The sequence below is a fragment of the Symphalangus syndactylus genome, chromosome 10, assembly GCF_028878055.3.
Source record: "Symphalangus syndactylus isolate Jambi chromosome 10, NHGRI_mSymSyn1-v2.1_pri, whole genome shotgun sequence".
NCBI lineage: Eukaryota > Metazoa > Chordata > Mammalia > Primates > Hylobatidae > Symphalangus > Symphalangus syndactylus.
In genome coordinates, this window is record NC_072432.2 from 17,002,326 (window position 1) to 17,029,711 (window position 27,386).

Genomic DNA, 27,386 nt, shown 5'->3' on the forward strand with positions numbered 1-27,386 from the left:
GTACACTCATCAAATCATATAAAGATAGAATGCTTAATACATGTGAATGCTTACATGTGGAAAGGCTGATACATCAATTTACCAACTGATTTTAAACCATAATTTCGTGAAATTGCCAATATAATCAACTGAGTTGATGGCCTGTGATTTTTGAAAATCAATTCCTAATTATCACTTTAGAAATGTACTATTTTAAATGCTTAAAAAGTAAAATATACAAGTATATCTTTAAAGATGTATCAACATTAGCTCATTTAAGATCTAGAAGTTAGACATGCAATTTTAAAATGTTTTCAAAAATGTATTTCAGCATATTCTAGACACAGGCTATGAATATAAGACTGTTTTTAATATAAATAACATTGATTAAACATATAATCATAAACAGAATTATTCACTAAAAAAGGCAATAAAATCTACTATTCATTGGCTAAATTCATATTTATAACTATTATTTTATCAGCTATTCACACAAATAAAAATCATCCAGTTCTTATGTTCTACCATAGGCAGAATCCTAGCTTGTTCTCTTCTGATGTCTGCTATGAATATTTATATTTTAAAATTAAAACAAATGAGGATTACAAAAATTATTCTTCTACCTCCAAAATACATAATGCAAGAGGATCTTGAAAACATGAAAAGTACTATTACAGCAGCAATGCAATAACCTCCCCTTACTCTGTACCTCTTAAGAATATCCCCCTAATTTTTGTTCAAAAACAGTAATAATGAGGCATGTTAACAATTATGCCATTACCTGATCCTTTTCAGATACCATAATAGATCAGAAATGCAAAAGCATACAGGGAAACTCAAAACCCCTTTTTATAGCACATGCTTAGGTCGATACTTAGCAAAATCTGAGTGCCTTGAAAGTGCTTGATTGTTCATTCTGCTAATCCTACCTTCCTTCACTGTGGCTGCTTTTTGCCTTGATGGTGTCACCAGCTCCTTTACAATCTGCAAGACTTGAATCATTGCTAGTTAACAAGCCAAAGACTCCAGCTGCTTCCTCTAGAAATCCAACAGGTTTCATCACCAGAAGCTCATTTCTGCTTTCAGAAAGCTCAAGCACGAACACAGTTCAACTTCAGAGAAATGAATGCTTTGCCTAGCTATCCATGAAGGCTCTGAAGCAGTTAATAAGAAACAACGAAAGGATAGGCTGTATCTTCTTGAAATGATGGATTCAAAGTGATTTCAGCACATGTGAAAGCCCCATCCTCAAAGTCCAAAACGTATTACTATGCACAGCCTTAACTAGTTATAAACAAAACAAAACAAAATGTGGGTAATCTTCTGTAAATCACTAAGCAAAGTGAAAACATTTTCTCACAAAAGCCATGACAGAAAAAATAAAGTGCTCTGCTATAAATTCTCACACAGTGCATCACAGATGCTATGTGCAAGTTTTTAAGTAGTCAACCAAAATACCCTGCACTGTCGAAAGCCTTAATACTTTTTTCCAATTTCTCAAAAACCTTATATTTGAAACGGAAAATAAAATGTGGATAAAAATAAAATCTATCTTGCTAACTCTAAGCTCCCAGATTTGCATAAAAGATATGGTGCCTCAAAAATATCCTATAAATTCCTTGTCCTCCTCCTCACATATACACCTCTGACATCCCAGTCCATGAATAGAAGTCTAAATTCACATGCACACTAGAAATTCCCATAGGAGTCTGTAAATTCAATGGTCTCAACATCCAGTGGCATGGACCAGATAATTTCAAAACAAGTATAACCACTGCTCCATATGACATTTAACAGCCAAGTTGTAACAAATGCTGAATTAATATTTAATATCTTTGTTATATGTTCTATTTATCCCATAGCAGCCCTTCTCAAAGTAAAACTACAGAGTTAACTAAAAGAGAAAAATGACATTCAGGTGAACATGGCTGAATGCTTTGTTTATTAAACTGATTCTCCACCAGTAATTTGTTCCTCTTACTGTACTGCCAATTTTCCTCTCCTATTTTTCTTTCCTTCCCATGAACTGACATTTTTAACGTATCATAAAATATTAGATCCCAGAGCAAATCAGAGGCAGTTCCTTTGCCTTCAGACAGTTAAAGGCTTGTTATTTTCCCATTTTTCAGCTGGACAACTGAGCGCAGTCAATCAACCAAGGTTACAAGTAAACCGATCCAAAAATCAGCCTTCTGCTTTCTCTCCAGCAAGCGCCGTCTGTAAAAATGTCTAGTTTTAAAATTCAAGGTGAAGTGTTCAGCTTTTCAGACATGACGTGCTGCAACATGTACATATATATCACCCATAATGTATGCTCCACATGGGTGTTAGGTTCAGAAATCAGTGCTCCAAGCCATGACAGTGAGAACGTACTTGGAAAGGGAGGACAAAACAGGACCACTCTAATTCCCTATTATCTTTAAAGAACATGTTCATACTCAACAAACTAAATCGAAGTTAAGAGTTCAGATGGGTCAAAGACTAAGTTTTAAAACTCAAGTCAAAACTGTGATCTTGAATCCTTCTGAAGATGTAAACTGAAACAAATAAAAGTAGAAATCTAACTCCTCAATTCAAGTTTCCTCAGTTCTTTCTATGCCTCATCCCACTTCCTAGGGCAGTTTGGGACACGTAATAAGTGTTAAGTATCTACTGCCTTTGTTTTCCAATCATGTTTCCAGCTCCTGAGAAATTACTTCCTCTCTTCTGGAGAAGATCTTTGGAAGGTCCTGTTTTGACAGGTAACTTTCCATTAGCTTTCCTCTCTCCCAGTCTTTCTCTTTCTGCAAGGAAGGAGATATGCAGGACATTAACCTCTCTGTCAACTGTTTCCTCCATACCTGGCCAGGGAAGAGAGGAGTATCTAAATTCATGTCTCATAAATTTCAATCATCATCTTCCTTATCTCACTGGTATTATCACTGGTTTTGAAAATGAAAATCACATAGCAATCACTTTGAACACACTGGTTCACTACTGTCAATGCTTAGCTTCTGCTAGCAATCAATAGCTTTTTCTTGTTTCTCTCATTTTTCATCACACATTGCATCAGTAAGAATATTTGATCACATACTCTGATGTATGTAACTGAGCTGAACTCTTTAAAATGCCAAAGTCATAGAAGACAAAGACAGACTGAGGAAGTGTTACAGATTAATTGAGTAAGGATAACAAAATGCAAAACAGGATCCCAGATTAGATAGCAGGCCACAAAGGGAGAGGGGAAATATGGGACATTTTGGGAGAAGAGGTGAAATTTGAATATAGTCCATAGGTTTATAGTTAATTTCCTAACTATGACCACTGCACTGTAGTTATGTAACAGAACATCTTGGATTTCAGGATATATACTCCAAAATAGTTAAGGGTAAATCCTTCAACTCACTCTCTAACACTTCAGGAAAAAAAAAAAAAAAGCAGTAATATTAACACAGGATGAGAAAACAAGTGTCATAAAATGTTAACACTGGGGAAATCCAGGTAAAAGAATATGAGAATTGTCTATGCTATTCTTGCAACATTTTCCTAAGTCAGAAATTATTTCAAAATAAAAAATTAGATCCTGACTCACTCTCTCTGGAGTGTACCCAGAAGAGGCATGGTGGAGCAGTGGGACAACATAGGTGGATCCTCTCACTTCAGTATTTTATCCCACTGGTCAATTCCCTCCATGCCATGATCTGAATGTCTAAGTTCCCCCAAAATTCCTGTGTTAAACCTAACCCCCAAGGTGATGGTCTCATGAAGCAGGACCTTTGAGAGTTGATTAAATCACGGGAGCACAGCTTTCATTAACGGGCTTAGTGCCCTTACAAGAGGTAATCCCAGAAAGCTGCCCTGCCTTTCCACCATGTGAGGAGAAGCTAGAAGGCGCCACCTATGAACTAGAAAGCAGGCCCCCAACAGACATTAAATCTGCCAGTGCCTTGATCTTGGACTTTGCAGCCTCCAGAACTCTAAGAAATAAATTTCTATGGTTTGTAAGCTATCCAGCTTATGATATTTTGTTAGAACAGCCCAAACAGAATAACACAAGTGCTACATCCCATTGGTTAATTTGACTCTAACTTCATAGTAAGTCCTGATACCTAATAGAAAAATATCCTCCCTCTCTGATATTATTTAGAAATGTCCTAGCTACTTTTGGCTCTTTACCTTTCCACCCTTTCCATATAAAATATAAAAGCACCTAATAAGTTCCCTGGTAAGCCTGATTGCAATTTGATTTGAATTTCATTGGTCTATATGTCAACTAGGTAGAAATGATATTTTTCGGACACAAAGTTTTCCTGTACAAAAATCATGGTATATTTCTCTATTTCTAGGTCCTCCTAAAATCCTTTTTTTAAAAATATGTAATTTTCCTTTAGAATTCTTTTTTTTTTTTTTTTTTTTTGATGGAGTCTCGCTCTGTCGCCCAGGCTGGAGTACAGTGGCGTGATCTCGGCTCACTGCAAGCTCCGCCTCCCGGGTTCATGCCATTCTCCTGCCTCAGCCTCCCCAGTAGCTGGGACTACAGGCGCCTGCCACCATGCCAGATGCCAGGCTAATTTCTTTGTATTTTTAATAGAACCGGGTTTTCACCATGTTAGCCAGAATGGTCTCGATCTCCTGACCTCGTGATCCACCCGCCTTGGCCTCCCAAAGTGCTGGGATTACAGGTGTGAGCCACCACGCCCTGCCTAGAATTCTTACATATCTTTCATTAGATTTATTTCTATTTTTTCTGATACGATTGAAAACAGAGTCTCTTAATTACTTTTTCACTGCTGATACATAAGCATGCAACTAACTTCTGTACATTAGTTGTTTTTTGTTTGTTTGTTTGTTTGTTTGTTTGGGGGGGGACAGAGTCTCGCTCTGTCAGCCAAGCTGGAGTGCAATGGCATGATCTCAGCTCACTGCAACCTCCGCCTCCCGGGTTCAAGCAATTCTCCTGCCTCAGCCTCCCAAGTAGCTGGGATTACAATAGGTGCCTTGCCACCACACCTAATCTTCGTCTTTTTGGTAAAGACAGGGTTTCACCATGTTGGTTGGCCAGGCTGGTCTCGAACTCCTGACCTCAGGTGATCCACCCGCCTCGGCCCCCCAAAATACTGGGATTACAGGTGTGAGCCACCAGGCCAAAGTGCTGAGATTACAGGCGTGAGCCACCGTGCCTGGCCTTGTACCTTAGTACCTACAGCTACATTGTTAACATCTTCCTTATTTCTAACAATTTATCTGTAAATTCTTCTGATTTTCTCTACCTAATAACAATATCACCTGTATTTTTTTTTCCTTTTTCTGAGACAGAGAGACTCACTCTGTCATCCAGGCTGGAGTGCCGTGGCACAATCCTCACTGCAACCTCTGCCTCCCAGGCTCAAGTGATCCTCCCACCTCAGCCTCTCAAGTAGCTGGCACCACCAGCTACTCAGGGTGTGCCACCACGCACAGCTAATTTTTTATATTCTTTATAGAGACAGGGTTTCACTATGTTGCCGAGGCTGGTCTGGAACTCCTGAGCTCAAGCAATCCGCCCGCCTCAGCCTCCCAAACTGCTGGGATTATAAGCATGAGCCACCACACCCAACCTCATCTGTAATTTATGAACAATTCATTTCCTCCTTCCAATCCTTATACTTCTAATCCATTTTTCTTGTTTTGCTGCACTGGCTAAGACCATCAATACAATCTTTAATAGAAGTGGTTCTAACCAGCACACTTTTCTACTTTTTTAATTTTAAAGGGATGCTTTCAACATTTTCCAATTTAAGATGATGCTTGCTTTAAGCCTTTTATAGATACTCCATCAGGCTACTCAAGAGGCAAAGGCAGAAGGATCCCTTGAGCCCAGGAGTGTGAGGCTGCAATGAGATATGATTACACCACTGCACTCCAGCTCTAGCCTGGGCAACAGAGTGAGACTCCATCTCTAAAAAAAAAATCAAAATTATTTTTTAAAATTTTTAAAGAATTCAGATATAGACACCCTTCATCAGGTTAGGGAAATCCCCTTCCATTCCTGATTTAGAAGAGTGATTTGAGAATGTTATTTTTAAATGTCAATACTTATAATACAATATATGAAAATATCATCCTTTGTAACTACAGCTACAATAAAAACCTTTCTATTTCAACTTAAAAACCTGAGGGATCAGTTTATCTCATTTTACTAGGTACTTGCTAGGTACATGCAGTGATGTGCCACATCTCATTTATACCAGCTTGCTGGTAGCTTGAAGTTTTAAAACTGGCTGTGGTGGGTGTTTTTATACCACAGAAATTAGCAAACACTACAATCAGGGTTTTCTCCCTCCCACACTCCCCAGTAGCTGGTTGTTAAACATTTACCAGCACAACACTGGAGGCAGGGGGAAAAAAAGTTTGAAGATTCTGTAAGTAATATTTACATTGATTCAACAAGCATTCATTGAGCATTTACTATGTGCTAGGTAGGCACTGGGAATTAGAGACTTAAGACGCTCATAACCAAGAAGAATGTGCTAAGTGGCAAAGTAGCGCTAAAACCAATTTTGAGTTGACAGGGCAGGATGCAATACAGAATCAGGAACCAGGCAATGTAACATCAGAATACCATATGGAAAAATCTTTCAAACCACAAATTGATAATCACTCCCCTGTCTAAAAACATTAATGGCTTTCCATTTGCACATAGATAAGTTTAAATTCCTTAGCATAGAGTGTGGCCTCATTTATAATATAGTCCCCATCTATCACTGCAGACACGATTCCCGAAGCTTCTTGCCAGTACTACTTCAATTACACGCAGTGGGCGCATGACACTTTCCTCCATTCCCTGAATACAACACCACTGCCTTTGTATATTCCATGACCCCTGCCTACAGGAACTTCCCCATTTTCTCTACTCAGATTTTCAAGACCTAATTTTTATCTCCTTAAAGAGGTCTTCCCAATCTTCTCAGGGCATTAATTAGCTGTTCCCTCTCTCCCCATACCTACAACACCCTATACATACCTACATCTATCAGAAACTTATCCCAGTGAATTTTAGCTATTTACAAGTTACTTTCCTACCCCAGACCATGTCCCTCATGGGGGAGATAGACTAGATCTACGGTCTGCAAACATTTTCTATAAAAGCTAGATAGTAAATGTTTTCTATTTTGTGAGCCATGTGGTCACTGTTGTAACTACTCAACTCTGCTATTGTACAATACACATAGACAATACACATATGAATGTGTGTCCAAATATGACCCATAGGCTGTAGTTTGCAGACTACAAACCACCAGTGGGGAGTGGGGGGGCAGCAATGTCTAAAGACATTTTTGATTCTCACAACAGGAGGTGGCGTACTATGGCATCTAGTGCATAGAAGCCAAAGATGCTGGTTAACATCCTACAATTTACAGAACAGCCTCCACAAGAATTATCTAGCCCCAAAAGTCAATAGTGATGAGTTGACAAACCCTGCCCCAGACCATGTCCCTCATGGATAGTGACCTTGTCCTGAGTAACATCTGAAGCTTTCCTATTATAGCTTTAGACTCATTAGTTGTTATTTAATAAAGACTTGGGTATATCAATAGTTAATAGAATTTCTAAAAATTTCCTAATTAGACAAATCAAAATCATGATCTCCATTTTGGGAGAAAGAATCAAAAGCCTTAACCTTTTGCATACTATCTGAACAGTAATATTATGACAGTAATTTTATATTAACAAATATAGTCATGCACACAAATTTAGTTACAAGGATGTTTGCAATGTGTATTATTTATAATTGCAAAAAAAAGGGGAAATAATCAAAATGTCCGACAACAAGAACTCAATAAAGTTTCAGTGAGTGTACACCATGGAATACTAGATGGCATTAAAAAAATTGCATTCTAGACAAGTGATTGTCAATCTGCAGTGAAATCACCTGGGGAGTTTCAAAGGACTGATGCCTGAACCCATCCACAGGGACTGTGACTTCATTGTCCTGGAGTGTAGCCTGGGCACCACAAAGTTTAAAAGCTCCCCTAAATGATCCTAACCTTCAGCCATGGTTCAGAACCACCATCCTAGAAGAATGACATAGGAAAAGCTAACTATAAATGACTATGTAAACATGAAAGGTATAAAATATCATGATTTCACTCGTCGGATGGATGGATCGATGGAGGGATGAATGGATGAATGACGAATGGATAGATGATGGGTGGATGGATGGGTGGATGGATGGATGGATGGATGGGGGAGGCACACAAAGGAAAAATATCAAAATCTTGTTTGGCCCTAAATATAAAAAGTACAAGAGAATTGGTATAATTCTAAAGCAAAATTATACTACTATTCAGAGCAAATAATGTTATAAGTAATTCAAACCAACACCCTAGACTCTTAAAGAATTACAAACGAATGGTCCCTATTTTCTTCTTTTTGTCAATACACATCTCTAATAGTTTTTATTATTATTATAATAATAATGCACGTTCACTATAGAAAAATAAGAATCTAACATTAAGCCAAAAGAAAATAAAAATCTGTCTTAGGTCCCACATACAGAGATAAGCACTACCGACAATCTTTTAGACTTTGTACTTTTTTGTTACTGATTTTACAAAAATGAGGTACTATTATGCATATTCTTTTGGAACTAACGTGTTTTCACACTTTCATATGTGTCATCAATATCATTTTTATGCAAAAAACACAGACAAGAATATTTGGACTCTGCTCTAAGCCTACAAATTCTTTTGATCATACAAATAACAATCCAGCATCTTTTCATTCTTGGCAATGATTCAGACTTTTTTTAACCCACTTTTCAGAAAACTTTTTTGGCTTTCCTGGAAATACATTTCAGAATTGAACTACTGTCATCCTTTTCAGAACATGTAGATAAATGAGATGAAAAAAATGTCAGAGATTTTATTGTGACAAACATAATCTGTAAATATTCAAGATGTCCACTGGCCTGAAAATATAAAGAGACTGTAGGATATTAAACTATAAACCATTTCTAACTCTTCTCTCTTTTTTGGGTTAAGAAATCAGTTAATAGACTTCATTTCCTTCATTTCTTTGTCATTCTACTTAAGTTTGGTTTTTTTTTGTTTGTTTGCTTTTTTGTCTTTGAGACAGAGTCCCACTCTGTCGCCCAGGCTGGAGTGTGGTGGCTCGATCTCAGCTCATGCAACCTTCGCTTCCCAGGTTCACGCGATTCTCCCTGCCTCAGCCTCCCCAGTAGCTGGAATTACAGCTGCCTGCCACCACGCCCAGCTAACTTTTGGTGGTGGTGGTGGTGGTTGTTTTTGAGACGGAGTTTCGCTCTTGTCTCCCAGGCTGGAGTGCTGTGGCGTGATCTTGGCTCACTGCAACCTCCACCTCCCGGGTTCAAGCGATTCTCCTGCCACAGCCTCCCGAGTAGCTGGAATTACAGGTGCCTGCCACCACACCTGGCTAACTTTTTGTATCTTTAGTAGAGACGGGGTTTCGCCATGTTGGGCAGGCTGGTCTCAAACTCCTGACCTCACGTGATCCGCCCAACTGGGCCTCCCAAAGTGCTGGGATTATAGGAGTAAGCCACCGCGCCCAGCCAATTTTTGTATTTTTAGTAGAGACAGGGTTTTGCCATGTTGGCCAGGTTAGTCTCGAACTCTGGACCTCAGGTGATCCGCCCACCTCAGCCTTCCAAATTGCTGGAATTACAGGTGTGAGCCACTGCGCTCAGCCTCTACTTAAGTTTTAAAGGAGGAAAAATATAGTCACTTCATTCTAGAATGTAGAAAATCAACCTCTACAAACGTCTACAATATAAATTACAGCACATTATTATAAAAAATAAAAATTCACTGACAACTTGAAATTGTCAGATGTGGAAAGAGCCACAGAATATGTGTTTATGGATGACAACATTACCCTTCTCTCATATAATTTCAAAGCAGATTATATGATAGTAATTGTTTATGAACAGAAGTATTTGTATTAATAGAATTAAGTTAGCAATTCTTTGAAAATCAGTCTGAAAATATTTTATCAAATGATAATTCATTTTGCTTATAAAGAGCAGGCAAGAAACTTTTCAACTCTGCAGCTCAGTGGACACTATCATAAACATGCACAAAGCTTCACAAACATGGGAAATAAAAATATATTATTCCAATTTATCTTCACAACATTGAGAAATTCTTAACCTACTGACTGTACAGAGTGTATTCTAAAGGCAAGAAAATCCTGTTCATTCATACAAGATTTCTTATGTATCTAGTATGTAAGAGGTACCATGCCAATTGCTGTTTTACAGGGCTAATCAACCTCCTTCCGTTCTACAAAGATAAACCAGCATTAAATAAATAATTACAAAATTAATGATTAAATTACAATTGAGATGACTCTTGCAAGTAAAGGATGACAGGAGAGTTGTGCCCTTACATGGAAAAAGAGTGTGAATTAAAAGCCATACATAATATACTATAACTGAACATACTCTAATTTACATATTATTACGTTTTCAATTTTTTTTTTTTCCCCTGAGACAGAGTCTCACTCTGTCGCCCAGGCTGGAGTGCAGTGGCACAATCTCCGCTCACTGCAAGCTCCACCTCCCAGGTTCATGCCATTCTCCTGCCTCAGCCTCCCGAGTAGCTGGGACTACAAGCACCCGCCACCGTGCCCAGCTAATTTTTTTGTATTTTTAGTAGGGACGGGGTTTCACCGCAATCTCCTGACCTCGGGATCCACCCACCTCAGCCTCCCAAAGTGCTGGGATTACAGGCATGAGCCACCGCACCTGGCTACATTTTCAACTTTTTAAGGAAGTCTCCCATTGTGTAGAACTGACTTCTCTTTTAACTTTGCAAAGCCACATGCAAATGGACACACAAATATGGAAGAAAAGAGATTTAGTCATAATAAGGAAATTTAAATATGACTTCATTTTCAAAATCAAAAATTTAAGAAAACAGAGCATTCAACCAATCTGGAACTACTCTAGATTCCAACAAAGCTATCAAATAACATTATTAGTTTTAAAAAATTCATTATTGGCCGGGCACGGTGACTCACGCCTGTAATCCCAGTACTCCAGGAGGCTGAGGCGGGCAGATTACCTGAGGTCAGGAGTTCCGAGACCAGCCTGGCCAACATGGCAAAACCCTGAAAACTACTAAAAATACAAAAATCAGCCAAGTGTGGTGGTGGGTGCCTGTGCTCCCAGCTACTTCAGAGGCTGAGGCAGGAGAATCGCTTGAACCCAGGAGTCAGAGGTTGCAGTGAGCTGAGATCACGTCACTGCACTCCAGCCTGGGCGACACAGCGAGACTCTGTCTCAAAAAAAGAAAAAGAAAAAAAGGCATTTAACACAAACATTAGTCAGGTGTGGTGGCGTGTGCCTGTAGTCCCAGCTATTCAGGAGGCTGAGGTGGGAGGATCACCACCTGAGCCCAGGAAGAATTTCAGTGAGCCAAGACCACGCTACTGCACTCCAGCCTGGGTGACAGAGCAAGACCCTGTTCCCAAACCAAAGCATTTAGCTCTATGTGTATAGCCTTGGAATAAATGTTAATTCAACGTAACATCACATTTAAGATAAAAGGTTCATAAGTGCACATACACACAAAACACATAAAGACAAACATATTGCCAAATAATTCACAAAAGCACTTGAGTATAGAAACACAGACGTCCCTCTAACATTCAAGGAGATTTTTGTAGAGATTCCCCCAATATGAAATCTGTAATCACCATAACACATTAATTATAAGAGTGATGGAAGACTGCCAACAGTGTCCTTGACAGAATAGTACCTCAGGCAAAACTCATCTTTGGTACTTATTATTCTCCACTCTTCCTCCCTTTCTGAAACCTTTTACTACTTCTGCCTTTTCGGTATGCTATGCATTATCTCTCCTCTGACCATCACAAAATGGTCCATGTCTCAAAATAAAACCATATGAGGCCGGGCACAGTAGCTCACAAACTGTAATCCCAGCACTCTGGGAGGCCGAGGCAGGCAGATCACTTGAGCCCAGGAGTTCGAAACCAGCCTGGTCAACATGGCAAAACCCCATCTCTACAAAAAAATACAAAAATTGGCCAGGCATGGTGGAGCACAGCTGTAGCCCCAGCTACACGAGAGGCTGAGGTGGGAGAATCGCTTGAGCCAGGGAGGCAGAGACTGTAGTGAGCCGAGATCGTGCCACTGCACTCCAGCCTAGTTGACAGAGCAAGACTCCTGTCTCAAAAAAACAAAGAAACAAACAAAAAACCATATGAAACCCCAATAAATACATAAAAGCTACACTGCTTCATAATAAATTTTTGGAAGGTGCAAAAGGAGCATTCAAAGTTAAAATCTGTGATTTTTTCCATAACCATTTTGGAAGAAAAGACTGTTTTAGAATGATATGATGAAAGAGAAAATGTAAACAGTGAGTCCATGAAAAAGTTATCTTGTCTAACGAGGAAACAGCACCTCACTAGGATGGCTACTACCAACGAAACAGAAAATAATAAGGGCTAGGAGGATGTGGAGAAAATGGAATCCTTCAGCAATGTAAGCCGGTGCAACCACTATGGAAAACAGTACGGCAGTTCCTTGCAAAATTAAAAAAAGAATTACAATATGATCCAGCAATTCCACTTCTTGGTACAGACCCAGAAGAATTGAAAGCAGGGTTCCAAAGATGTATGTGTACACCCATGTTTACAGCAGCATAATTCACAACAGCCAAAAGGTGGAAGCACGAGGTCAGGAGATCGAGACCATCCTGGCTAACACAGTGAAACCCCGTCTCTACTAAAAATACAAAAAATTAGCCGGGCATGGTGACGGGCGCCTGTACTCCGAGCTACTCGGGAGGCTGAGGCAGGAGAATGGCGCGAACCTGGGATGCGGAGCTTTCAGTGAGCCGAGATCAAGGACACTGCACTCCAGCCTGGGAAACAGAGCGGGACTCCATCTCAAAAAAAAATAAATTAATTTAATTTAATTTAATTTAATTTAAAAAGGTGGAAGCAACTCAAGTGTCCACTGACAGAAGAATGGAAAAACAAAATGTGGTCTATATATACAAGGGAATATTATTCAGCCTTAAAAATGAAGGTGATTCTGACCCATGCTACAATATGGATGGACCTTAAAGACATTGTGCTGAGTTAAATAAACCAGCTACAAAAATACAAATACCAAATGATTCCACTTACATGAGGTACCTAGAGGTCAGAGGCCGGGAAGAGGAAGAAATAGAGCATTGGTGTTTAACGGGTACAGAGCCTCCAGTTTTTCAAAATGAAAAGAGGTGAAGAGATTAAGGTTGCACAACAATATTAATGTACTTAACACTACTGAACTACACACTTAAAAAATGGCTAAGATGGTAAATGGTATGTGTATTTTACCATAATTTGTTAAGTTATCCTGTCTAGAAATCAAATAATACAACAGATAGCAACTATGTGATGTCATTTTGAGCCTACTAGGCTAGTGATGGTGATACTGATATCCTTGTATACAATTACCAGAGCAATTGTAAATGGGTGCAATCTTTTCCAGAAAGGCAAAAAAATTGGGCATAAAAAGCTCAACATTATAAATCTAGTCTATGGAATTCCAGTTTAATGAAAAAAGGGCAAATTCATCAGTGATACTCATTCTATAAACATTTTTTTAAAAACTGAGCCATCTTAAATGACCAAAAAAAAAAATAAAAGGAAATGGTTAAATAAGTTATGATGAGTCATTACCTTTAAGGAATATAATTGTGAATTCTAACCATGAAAACAATTACTGAAATCTGTTTTAAATACAAGTAATGTTAGAAATCCAAACATAAAATTGCATATACACTATTAATGTGATTATATAAAAATATATAGTTTCTAAACAATTCTAGAAGATCATAGGCAGAAATGTAAATGGCTTCTTTAACATAGCAAGGTTACCAGTAATATTTTTCCCCCATTTTCAAAATATATTTATTTTAATGTTGTGTTTAACAACAAGAAAAGGCGGTTGTGGAAAATGAAGAAAATAGATTAGTTTAAATGAAATTAGATAAAAGTATAAATAGAGGCAAGGGGGGAGTACTTGCCTAAACTAAACTTAAAATCTTCTCTAACCCACCTATTCTCCCAATACCAAGCTTTCCCTAATTTCTTAATGTCAGTCTCGATCTCTCAATGCTGGGTCTTCACATACGTTGTTCTTTCTGTTTAGAACACTCTCCTCTTCCTCTTCACTAGGTCTCAGCTGGAAGATTTCCTTAAAAGTGGTCGTCCCAACCTCCCTGTGAGGACAGATTCCCTTGCTCCTGCAGGAGCAAGGACTCCCTGGATGTCCCTTTTGGTACTAAGTCCGTACTACTTGCTCAATGTCTGGCTTTCCCACCAGTTCCATGCTCTACAAGGCCAAGGGCCATGTCTGTCTTGTTCTTGGCTGTATCATCAAAGACCATCACAGAAACAGTACATATGTAGGGGCTCATTAAGTATCTGTTTATACTAAAATTAAAACAATTATTTATTCAAAATTACAATTCTCTTCCTTAAAACTTGTTTTAAAATCAAAGATTCAAACACCATGACCCCTAAAATATTTTAAGAAATTAATTTACAGTATCATGTGTCTCAAAGCTGTCTAACTTTGAATTTGAATTTCCTATCCTTTGCAATATTCTAAGTTAATCTTCTAGCTTTCACTATACCTTGCAATTATTAAACTTTTAACAGTCATAACTATAAGATGATAAGTATCCTGACATTTCATATTAAAATCTAATATGACCCATAAATCTCTACAGCCTAATGAGAATCAGAGTCTTAAAATGTTCATTTATTCTATTTTTGGCTAAAGAAAATGTATCAGGACAAAGAGGCACCAGGTTATGAGAACAGCTAATCTTTAGTGAAGCAATCTCAATTTATATACGAATAGCTATAGCTGTTTTATTATTGTAAAATAATTCGATTCAATACTGCTATACTTTATACCTTCATAGCATTTGTTCAGTAGCATCTTGAGATTTTTATCAAGATAATTCAGAACAGGAATTCTACTAAAAGCGATCTCTCGATAAAAGCCAAAGGCCGTCTCATTTCAAGGCCATCTCATATTCTAGAAAATATTTCATTGTCTTTTTTTCTCAAGACTTTGTAATAAAAGTAAAATAGAAACTAGTAAAGCAGAACAATAAATCCTGTACTTATGCAAGAGATTTGAATCCTATTTCAATTCAAGTAGAAATGCGGAATTTTCTACTAAACAGCTAAATGTGAAGGAAATCTAGAGATCACCAAGCAGTCTTCCCTTCTCTTCAAGGCAGGCTTCCTGACAGAATGTCCCCTAACCAGTCACACCTGTTAGGTCAGATCCCATTACGGGAACCCTCCATCATCCATCATCTGAGGAATAGTCTATAAAACAGCTGGTCTGTTGTCTTCAAAAACATCAGTATCACAAAAGGTAAAGAAAATCTGAGGAACTATTCCAGATTGGAGGAGATTAAAGAGACTGGATGACAAAAGGCAATGTGTGAATAACACTCAGCTGAATCCTGTATTGGAGGAGCAAAATGCTGTAAAGCACATCATTGGGCAAACTATCAACACTGGAATAAGGATCATATATTAGATAAGTCTAATTTATCTATGTGATTATTTTACCGTGGTGATGCAAGAGAATGGTGTGGTTTTTCAGAACCATACACTGAAGTACATACGGGAAAAAGAGCATGATACATGCAACCTACTCTCAAATTGTTCAAAAATAAGTCAGTGATATTTTAAAAACACATTTTCAGAAATAATATTTTAAAATAAATAATTGATCCCACTGAAAAAATAAAGTTGGACTGGTTGGCAAGGAGTAGATGTAAGAATTTCATCTGCTGAGAAGAGATACACACTAATGAAAGAAAAAAATAAACAAGGAAAACTTTGTAGATCTAGACATTGTTATATTCCATCAGAATGCAGCCAGCACTGAGCTAGAAAAGCGTATCTTTTCAGTTAGAATAAAACTTCTAGTGTCTAACAATTTTTACATCACATTGTCGGGGAAAATAATAATAACTCCATTTTTATAATACAAATCAAACATTTTTAAGTAGTTTTTGTTTTTAAGCACAGAGACACTGCTACGGAATGTGAGAACCAAATTCCTTTTAACAGTCAGTTTGGATACCCAGATAGTAGAAGTAGAGTTTTTCTCCTGTTTTGTGCAAAGTCCCCCATATATAGATGTATATAATATACCTATAGGTACAAAGTTTCCATACAAAATCTCACTAAGACTGATTATTTTAAAAACCACGATGGCCCTATTGCCCCCATGTATGGAAACCCGGATAAGATAATGTCAATGGAGATGCGCCTTTCCTTATCCAGAAGAGAGACTCTAACAGCAGTAAAGGTTTCCCCTTAGCAGTATGGCAACCTGCTTTATATAGCTTCTAGGTCACATCTGTCAGCAGAAAAATTTTTTATAATAAAGCATGCCAACAAAATACATTCTAGTAGTCATGTTATAGTGGCCTGAATTAACCACTTAGCATGTAAATTTCTGTTATATTAGTTAAAACAACAAATTTAAGCAGGCTTGAAAATTAAATTCAATCTCTGCTGTACCATAATCGTCAAAAGTAAACAGTTTGCAATGCTCTTCCAACACTGGTAATAGCTGGTTCCTCCTCTCCTAATCCAGAACACTTCACATATGACCTACATCTACATATCATAGAAAGACAGTAATATAAAATTGTTACCAAAGGAAAACACACAAGACCAACTATTATAATTTACATAAAAACTTAATACATATACATGTTAGCTTTTACAAATTTCTCTCAAGTTATAATCAAGCAAATATATTCTCCCTTACCTTGCAAGTACTAGAACAAAATAAGGTTCACCAACTCTTTGCTATTGTGAATAGTGCCGCAATAAACATACGTGTGCATGTGTCTTTATAGCAGCATGATTTATAGTCCTTTGGGTATATACCCAGTAATGGGATGGCTGGGTCAAATGGTATTTCTAGTTCGAGATCCCTGAGGAATCGCCACACTGACTTCCACAATGGTTGAACTAGTTTACAGTCCCACCAACAGTGTAAAAGTGTTCCTATTTCTCCACATCCTCTCCAGCACCTGTTGTTTCCTGATTTTTCAATGATGGCCATTCTAACTGGTGTGAGATGGTATCTCACTGTGGTTTTGATTTGCATTTCTCTGATGGCCAGTGATGAGGAGCATTTCTTCATGTGTTTTTTGGCTGCATAAATGTCTTCTTGAGTTCGTGTCCTTTGTAGGGACATGGATGAAACTGGAAAACATCATTCTCAGTAAACTATCGCAAGGACAAAAAATCAAACACCGCATGTTCTCACTCATAGGTGGGAATTGAACAATGAGAACTCATGGACACAGGAAGGGGAACATCACACTCCGGGGACTGTTGTGGGGTGGGGGGAGGGGGGAGGGACAGCATTAGGAGATACACCTAATGCTAAATGACGAGTTAATGGGTGCAGGAAATCAACATGGCACATGGATACATATGTAACAAAACTGCACATTGTGCACATGTACCCTAAAACCCTAAAGTATAATAAAAAAAAAAGAAAAAAAGAAAAAAAAAAAAAAAAAAAATAAGGTTCACCAGTGAAGAGATCAAACACAGTGCTTTACTGTAGTGTCCAAACCTTTACTAATGCATCCTATAAATTCCATTTCTATTCCACTCTTCTAACATCTAATACAGGCAACGTATTTTTAAAAAGACATTGTGACGCCAAATGCCCCACAATATAAATGTTAATGAGTATCTATTAGTGTCTGACTATAATCTTTTTATATTTTATTGTTTAAAGCTTAACACCTGAATGCTACCAATGTGTGAGAACAAAATCTAACCGGTGCCGCTCCAGGGTACCAAGGCAATGCCAGGGGAAGTCAGTTTCTAAATTCAGAGGGAAAAGACAGCACTCTACCACCAACTGCCTGCACAATGGCCATTATCTCTGAACATGAATAAGAATAACCCATAGGAGAAGTTTTCATTTTCACCTGACCTCCTAACTTCTGGGCCACATTCATGATACAAACACACACTGCATTTCAGTTTTAAAAAAGAATTAATTTATGGCTCAGTGCTTAAAAGTAGGAGTGGGAGACTGGGATAAGGGAAGACATTTTCACTCTATGTCTGACCTTTCTAACCCATAGCTTTAAAGAGAAGCTGAAAAGAATTACTTTCACAGTCACCTTGCCTATCTCCAAAAAAAAGTCACACCAAAATACTATTTTAGATCAATTCTGAGGAAGAAAGACAGAGGCTTGAAAATTTCTAATATCAATTTCACACTCCAGGAAATGAGATTTCTGTACAATGGCACCCATCACATACACTGATAGCCACAAATTCCCTTAGTAGAAGACATCTATTTGTGTTTAATGCAAAAATATGAAAATATATAGCTGTCCAGATGCTATTGTAAAAACTGGATGTTAATTATGTGGAATTTTATTCAGACCATGTAACAAATCTCACTTACTAAGCTGTGCTTTCCACTATGTCTTTTCACAAATAAAAATATTAAAAATCATACAAATAATATTTTCATATAGAAATCCAGTTTTGGAGAAGTTAATATAAAAGAGATATAGATTTTTTTTTCCAACCAGTACATCAATTCTAATAACACAGATTCAAGAAGAAAACTGTAAAAATCAAACTCTATTTTCTAAAATTAATGAAAGAGATAACAAGACAAATATTTAAGAGCATTAATTTGAAACATAATTCCCCTCTGAACTCTGGCTGCCAGGAGAACAAGCAGAAGGAAGCGGAGAACACGCGCCTGCATTTGGGATGATGGTACTTTGGAAAATCCGACTCTGAGCAACACAGTAGGCCCCCAAACCCTGAAAACTGTGTTTCTTGTAATTTAGCATATTTTGTAACTAATACAGGAATTCCTTGTTTTACCCAACAGATGTACTCCTATAAGGCAAAATTAGAAATGAAAATTTTCTCACTGACTTAACAGTAAATTTTAAGAGTCAGAAGAAGGCTTCCAGATGATCTAACTAGTATCTACACTTATGAATGAGTAAAGGATGTGTGGGGAGGGGGTCAAAGAAGTCAAGCCACTTGCCATACATAATATGGCTACCAGCAGCAAAGCCAGGGTTCCAGCTCAAGTCTCTGGGACTCTGGGAACATAAAGAGGCCGGCCATTGGAAAACTTACTGCTTTCAGAATGGAATTCTAAGTAGTTCTCTTAAGAGTAGAGTATCTTGAAACTATTATAAGGAAGTCATTTGGAGCACACTGGTTTGTGTTGTACTAAAAAAATTCATTAAAGTTGATTTACATATAAAAGTTATCTATATTATGCAATACGTTGTAGATCTAAAAGAAAACGTTTAATAACAGGTCTATAAAAACTAGATAAATATAGCTTTTGAAGAATAAAAATATAATAGTAGGTATATAATTTGAAATTTTAAGATTTAACTAGTAAAAATAATTTAGAAGCTTTACTAAGCTTATACTACTATAGTAATTTACATTTATGCAAAAAATTACATCACTAAATAAAAGGAAAACAGACTTTCACAGAAAATGTTTTGTTTAAACATTTTAACTTCTTTTCTAGAGATGTGTGTGAGAGAGGGAAAGGGAGAGGGAGAATCAAATGGACAAAATGTAAATATTTGATAAATCTGACCAAAAGGTATATGGAAATTTGGGGTACTATTTTTACAACTTTTCTTGTTGTAAGTTTGAAAAATATCAAAAGAAAATATATAAGAAAAGAATGTAAACCACCTCCCCAAAAATTTTTAACTTAAAATATTAAATATACTCTATAGGAAAAGACTATATTAAATTCATATTTAATTTCCCATATTATCAAACCAAGAATTACTCTTTATATTTTTGAGACAGTCTCACTCTGTCGCCTGGGCTGGAGTGCAGTGGCGCGATCTCAGCTCACTGCAACCTCTACCTCCCAGGTTCAAGCAATTCTCCTGCCTCAGCCTCCTGAGTGGCTGAAATTACAGGCACCCGCCACCATGCCCAGCTAATTTTTTAGTATTTTTAGTAGAGACGGGGTTTCACCATGTTGGCCTGGCCGGTCTTGGAACTCCTGACCTCAGGTGATCCGGCCACCTCGGCCTCCCAAAGTACTGGGATTACAGCCATGAGCCACCACACTCGGCCTCAGAATTACTCACTTTTCTACAGCAAGTGGTCAAAAGAAGATAAATTAGCTAAAAGCACAGTATATTCCACTTTAAATAGTATTAATAACAATGAAGTACACTAAACTAAGAAATTGATCACATATATTTTCTGAGAAGCAATTTCTGCTGGCATTCTTCACCACCTGACTACAGCTGAAGGCTGCCACAGGTCTGACGGTGGCCCCTGCCCACTAAATGCCATCAGGTCCCCCAGCAACTGTCAGCCACAAAGTCTCCATACATTTCCAAAGTCCTCTCCTCCATTAAGAATCACTGATTATATATTCATTTTAAGAATAACTAACATTTAGAACTTTATATTCCCAAATCTAAATTCATCAAACATAAATAAGTCTTAATATAACAAAAGGATACCTGTTATACTTTGTAAGGGGATTTAAGATTCCATTAAATAACAGACATGCTGGCATTTCAAATACAATTCAACTTAAATTTTCTTTTAACTTCTACCCAACTTCTGAAGCACGCAGCTATTCCACAAAACAGTTTATCTATCTAGATATGCTACTGTCCTAAAGAGTTTTAGCCAGTACTTATGGGAAGTCTTCTGTTTTTTTACTTAGTAAGACTCCGAAGAATCCTTCTACTACCACTGAGAGATTTAGTAATCTTATCAATTATTTATAACATTATCTGCTCTAACAAATATTAAAACACATTGTTCTTCACTTCAGCATGAACACTTAGTCCCCTGCTCCAGTGAATGAAGACCTTTACCTTTATATTATTAGAAAACCACAAATACACTACACCCCAAATTACTCAATGCCATTATTCTTCCTCAGGTGAATGAGGAACATTTCATATCGAAAAATGACCTCAAAAAACTCATTTCATTATTTAGAACAAAGGGCAGAATCAAACACTCCAATGTCATAGATTCACTCCTGGATTACCCAGCCAGAAGAGAAAAACTCTTAGGAAATCTATCACGTAATTAGTTGCAGAGCAAAACTTTCCTGAAGAAACTAAAATAAAATACAGAACACTAAAATTGTAAAACAGAACAAATAAGCTAGTAAGTGTTTTTTTGTTTTGGTTTTTGGTTTTTGTTTTTACTTAAAGCTTTGGAAAAGGAAATTAAGTAATACTCTAATTACTTTTGTGTTTTGGTGTTTTCACTTAGTTTTTTTTTTTAATATATTCTACCACAATAATCACTATTTTGTGCCTTATGTACAAACTTCTCTTGTGACCATTTACATTATGGAACTGAGAGCTCCTTTTCAAATCATAGTCACAGTTTGAGTATAACAACTTAATTTAATCTTTGGTACCACCTGAGACAAAACAAAATGGGCAAGTGTGTTAAATGTTAAATATGCAAATACAGAAAAACAACAATTTATGTACTAAAAATCAAAAGACTTCTTGTGGATTGTAATAAAGTACAATCCACAATGAAATGCACATCATAATAATAGCATCATATAGTACATTTTCCACAAAATAGATGCTCAGCCTCAGAAGGTGATAGCCTATATATCCACCAGAATAAAAGCGGAAAAACATTATAAAGCTTCTAGATGGGGCATTCCAACTACTGTGCCAAGAGGGTGCCATGGCAATGAGCCACACCTGGCTGCCTGGGCTGAGACGTTAGAGCCAGGTGCCTCTAAGCCCTAAACAGCTTCTTCAGTTTATCCCATGTGATGTACAGCTATGACCATATTCTAGCGCTTGATAACATGGAAAGGGCTGGGAAATACTGCATAGATAAATCTACCCAGACATACAAATATCCAATCTTTCTTTTAATCTCCAGAAAAATATTAGGGGGAAAAAAAGCTAAGCCATCGTTCCCGCCCAAATCTAAGTTTGGAAATTCTATCCAAACTTCAGTGACATATATTGCTATTTTTTAGCCTGTACCACACATCCGTAATTTTTTTTTCTCAAAAACAAGAACTCTGACACACTTGATCACGACCATTTGGAAGACTGACAACCCCCTAGAAACTGCAGCACAAGATAGATTGCTCTAATACTCCCTAACCTTTGGTACAGTGGTCTACTCAAGAACAATTTCTTTCGCTAGAGAAAATCATCAAATGGACAAGAAAAAGAAATGTAACAGTCTTGATTCAAAGGGAGCTTGGAAAGAACTGAAAACTGAAAACAAGGCAAGAAAGGGTGAATACTGCCTGTGTAACCAATCTTTTTAACTGATACCTAACAAAATATCTGTTTGTCAGGGTAATTTTTTCCACAATGAAATCTCATTAAGTTGCTCCTCTAACTGAAATCCTTTAATAGCTCCTTAAGCCCTATAGGAGCAAGTCCAAACTTCCTAGAATGTAAATGACCTGGACCCCAATTTCGTCTCCTCCACCTTTACAATCCCCCTTCCTATCTCTAGACTCCAGAATGTTCAATTCACTAGTAACACCTATGTGGAGTCAGAACATCACACCTTTCTCACATTGCTCCGCCAGCGTGGAATGCTTTGTCTCGGGCCACACTCTACACATACACTCTTCTCATGGCAACAGCTCCAATTTTACATAAAAATACTAATAATAAAACACAGAATAGCTCCTGCATACTAAGACATTACTTACAAACACCCAAGGTAGTGCTATATTTATTTAACACCTATTTAGTGCCAGGAACTGTGTTTGGCTCCAGGAATGAAATCATCTTTGCTCCTCAAGGAGCACACAGATTAGAGAAACATACAAGCAAATAAGCAGATGATTTGAATACAGCTTGCTGGGTCCCAGAATGAGGCAGGCAGAGTGCTATGGAGAAGCAGCACACAGGGCACACCTCCCAACTGGAGTGCTGTGTGGGTGACAGGCAGTGGCTCTAGGAACTAGCAGACTACTCAGAAGCTGATTTTTTTAAAAGAATCTGAAGTGTGAAGTAAGGCGTTAAGTCCGCAATGGCATTATTCTTTCTCAGTAGCTTCCCCTTCTTCACACAAACACACAGAAATAACAGAGGAAACAGAAACACAAGTCACTAAAATGGCATAGCTATGCCCCAAACATCTCTGTAGATCAGAAATCTAACAGGAACATAAAGGGTGAGGCACACTGAAGGCACAAGGTCAGCTGGACTCTGGGCCCAGGGCAGGACAAAGCAGCAGGAAGTTTTGTCCTGTGGGGTAACTGTAAAGAAAAGTTTTCCCTAGGAATCAGGGTCAAGAGCCAGGCTCTGTGCCTAAAGCCAGAGACTGGGGTGGTACTTTTCCTTAATTATGAAACAGATTGAAAACACTTCTGCTAACTGTGCTGAGGCTACAGCTTATAAGAGGTTGCTGACCTAATGCCAGCTGACTCAGTGACTGAATCTGTGATGTCCCCAACGTCACCATGGGGCCAGGGCTCTGACCCACTAACACAGACCTGATTCTGATCTGGGAACTCCAAAGCCAGGCAGAGACAACTGTGAATCTGCTAGACCAGCATGAAAAAACCAAAAATCACAAAGAGAGAGACATAAGAGCAAAAAAACTTCCATCAGAATGTACCTGCAAATTACAGAACATGATGAAAACATCAACAATCACAACATAAATTCACTGAAGACAAAATTTTAAAATTATCAAATGATGCGAAAAAGACTTTAAAATAAGCATGTAAAAGATCCACAAAGAGATAAAAGAATAACAGAACAAACCAATTGTTTTAAGTGGAAATGAAAGAGTTAGTGGATATAAAGAAGAACCAGTTAAAAATCTTGCAAATGAAATATAAACATTGTAATTTAAAGGTGAGAAATGTTATGTGGTTCAAACAATATTAGTTGCTTGACAAGCCATTCCTCCCCTCTGCCTTCATCCTCGCAGGACTGTGATCTTTGTTTTCTAGGGTAAGCAGTATACAAGACACCATCAAACACTGAGATTCAACCATGAAAGGCGCAGGCTACCTGTCGTCAAAAAAACTTACATCTGCAACACTGATCCTAACAGAACCCAAAAATTGCAAAGTAGAAGAAAATTCATTTTACTTTCCAAAATGTAAGCGTTTTTAAGTTAAAATGCTTGCCATTTATTTTAATTTTTGTGAACTAATTACCATCTTCACTGGAGTTAGCACTTTACATTAGATAAACATTCTCACAAAATGTCATGATTGGAGCTGAAATAACAAAAGCTCTTTCTTGGCCGGGCGCGGTGGCTCACGCCTGTAATCCCAGCACTTTGGGAGGCCGAGGCGGGCGGACCACAAGGTCAGGAGATCGAGATCATCCTGACTAACACGGTGAAACCCCGTCTCTACTAAAAATACAAAAAAAAATTAGCCGGGCCTGGTGGTGGGCGCCTGTAGTCCCAGCTACTCGGGAGGCTGAGGCAGGAGAATGGCATGAACCCGGGAGGCGGAGCTTGCAGTGAGCAGAGATGGTGCCACTGCACTGCAGCCTGGGGGACACAGCGAGACTCCGTCTCAAAAAAAAAAAAAACTCTTTCTTAATCTGTATTGAACTCATCTAGCCACTATTCTTGTTTCTTCAAAGTACACTACCGAAAAAGTATACCACTGAAAAGTCAAAAATCAAAGACCATTCCTTACAATATTATTCTTAGTAGAAAGCACTCCAAGATTTTACAACAGCAGCCTCATTTTCACTTATCAACTGCCTAATTATTTGAACTGATGATGAGAAAAGCTGCCCTATTTCATATTAAGGTAAATATAATCAATATAAATAATATGTGAAAACACTTAAACTCTAATATTATCTTCCAATAAGAAAATGCTCATTCCATCCCAAAAATTCCATAACCAGGAAATGTGTACTTCAAATCTCCATATAATCCCAGTTATGGTAAAATCTCAATTCTTTTCCCACCCTCTAAAAGGAAACAGTTAACACAAAAAAGTAAAATCCAGTTCTCTTGTTCACAAGCAGAAGTATATAGGAATAAAGAAAAAATATTACATATACTATCCCCTTAAACTAAGAAGATAAAATTATCAAATGTGGTTAAGCCCAGGATAGCCTTGGTTCTTTGTTCTGTCAGAGACATTGATAGATTGTTAGGGGGTTTTTTTCCCTTAAATACAATATAACCCATGTTACTCAATGATTAAATTTCACACAATAAAACCTCTACTAATTATGGTCAACTGCAACGTTCCCTATTCATATTTCTGAAGAACCATTTTCCAATGGCAAGTCAATAAAAATTTTAGATAACAGAACTAAATCAGCCAAAGAGCTAATGACCAGATTTCCTCATCACATGAAACTTGTTAGAATAAATCAAACATCAGAAAGTATCTCCTTGTCTTAATACAGACAAGCGCAGAGTGCTGGGTGGAACCAGATTCTAAAATCTCTGAATAAGTGACATAATTCCAATTTATTCAGTAACATGTTTTTCTTCTGCTACGCACAATACTGCAAACGCTCCTGAGATGGCTGGAAGGAAAGGTAGCAGCGCACTTACTCATGACTGGAAATGGCTCTGAATGTTGTCCCAATCAGATATTAAACCAAAATCTCCTGTCCAAGGTTTCTCAGAGGAATACATGTCCTAGTCAGGAAAAAAAGAGAAATAAATAGTATTTTCTATAGGTCAATATTTAAAATAAAGTTTTCTTAAAGAAAATAAAGAAAATCATTTTGTTTCAAAAATGTTCTATTTCCAAAAGAACTCTTGTGATCACCTATTAAATATAAAAGATTATTAATCAACTTTTAGAATATCTTGTTGAATTCATGTTTTCCTTTTTTGAAATAAGTTACTTCAAATGTAAATGATGTGTAGTAAGTAATCACCACATAGAAACGTATTAACAGGTGTCCTTTGTCTTCAACACTAAAAACATTTCTTCCCCATTCTCAACTAAGTAAATCACAGGTAGAAAGCACTCCATCTAGGGTAAATACAGCCTACATCATACCTGCTGAGTATATTTTGACTGCACATAAATGATTAATGTAAGACATCAAATAAGGATCAGCAAAGTTATTGCTGTAGACTTTCTCTAGTAATGAATATTTTCTTCATTATAAAAGTAATATGGGTTCATTGTTAAAAAAAAAAAAAGAATAACAATAAGGTAAACTTCTCTCCTAACACATTACCCTTACCCCTACATCTACCCAATCATTTGGGACATATTTCCTTTCAAGTCATTTTTTTCTAAGTATTTTAAAAATATACTTGATACTACATATAAAATTTTGTACTTGTTCCTTTCCACTTAAGAGTATAACATAAAACATCAACTTGTGTTAGTATTAATACAAACTTAACCCTTTGCTAACATTTACTTTATAAATCTTCCTCTCTTAATTACTGTATTTCTAAAATATTAATATAGGTATAAATATTAATGCTATATTTAAACATAACCATGGATGCACAAATGCCTACCTAAATCTAACATATAAAATTCCACAGATAAGATCAGACTCAACACAAAATGTACACCTGTGCTACCTCATATGTAGTTTCCTTCATAAACAAATAAGCTACTTCTTCCAATCACAGTAGGTGATGGTTATTTTCTAAATCAATTAAGAAAACAGTATACTACTACGAGAGACCTCTGCTTTAGAATCAAAGTTAGGGAAATACTTTATGAAGAAATACTGCTTACCACATCTATATACTGTACTTGCATCATGTAATATACATGAGAAGTATTTCATTTGCAGAATGAAAACAGATTGTATCAGCACTTATGTGCGCAGCATGGCCCGCACACTGTAATTAGCATGGCATAGAATCACAGTGCTGCCACGTAACACCCTGACCCCCAACCCACATGCTTTCCTCTTTATCTGTCCACTTAAATGATTTCCATTTCCAGATAACGCAATTATCCCAAAGGAAATGAGAAGTTGTATGGAAAATCTGAAACATATAACCCACATGTTAGTTTTAGAATACATGATGGAAGTTTCTCACAAGAAATATACTCTCTTGAAGGTGCTTAACTGACTCTATTTAGATTTGTTTTCCTGCCTAGGAAACTCTGAGGTAGGACATGTGGACCTGGAGCATGCTGACTGCTGACAAGGAAAGACAGTCCCGTGTTACAAATAAAGCAGGATTAAACGTTGACAGAGGACCCAAGAGTCCACTTAAATTTATACTTGTAGAGTCTAGTCTCTTTGACCAGGGACTTTTCTCCTTATGTTTATACAAAATTTTTTAATCTTAAATTTAAAATTCCTAAATAGTAACATTAAAGCACCTTGTGCTATGTAGCACCCTGC

At 37.3% G+C, this 27,386-nt stretch overlaps 1 protein-coding gene across 5 annotated transcripts in view; it reads right to left on the minus strand.

Moving 5' to 3' along the window:
• The window catches only part of USP6NL (USP6 N-terminal like), a 151,951-nt gene that overhangs the window by 112,339 nt on the left and 12,226 nt on the right, over positions 1-27,386 (minus strand). For 3 of the 5 annotated variants that reach the window (XM_055296512.2, XM_055296516.2, XM_063610072.1), the window contains one exon: positions 25,606-25,692. The exons of 1 other annotated variant lie outside the window; for it this stretch is intronic. In XM_055296512.2, the coding sequence (XP_055152487.1) occupies positions 25,606-25,609 (4 nt within the window). In that variant the 5' untranslated portion in view covers positions 25,610-25,692. Of the gene's footprint in view, positions 1-908; positions 4,358-25,605; positions 25,693-27,386 lie in introns of those variants that run through there. One more of the 5 variants, XM_055296510.2, reaches the window with a different exon arrangement.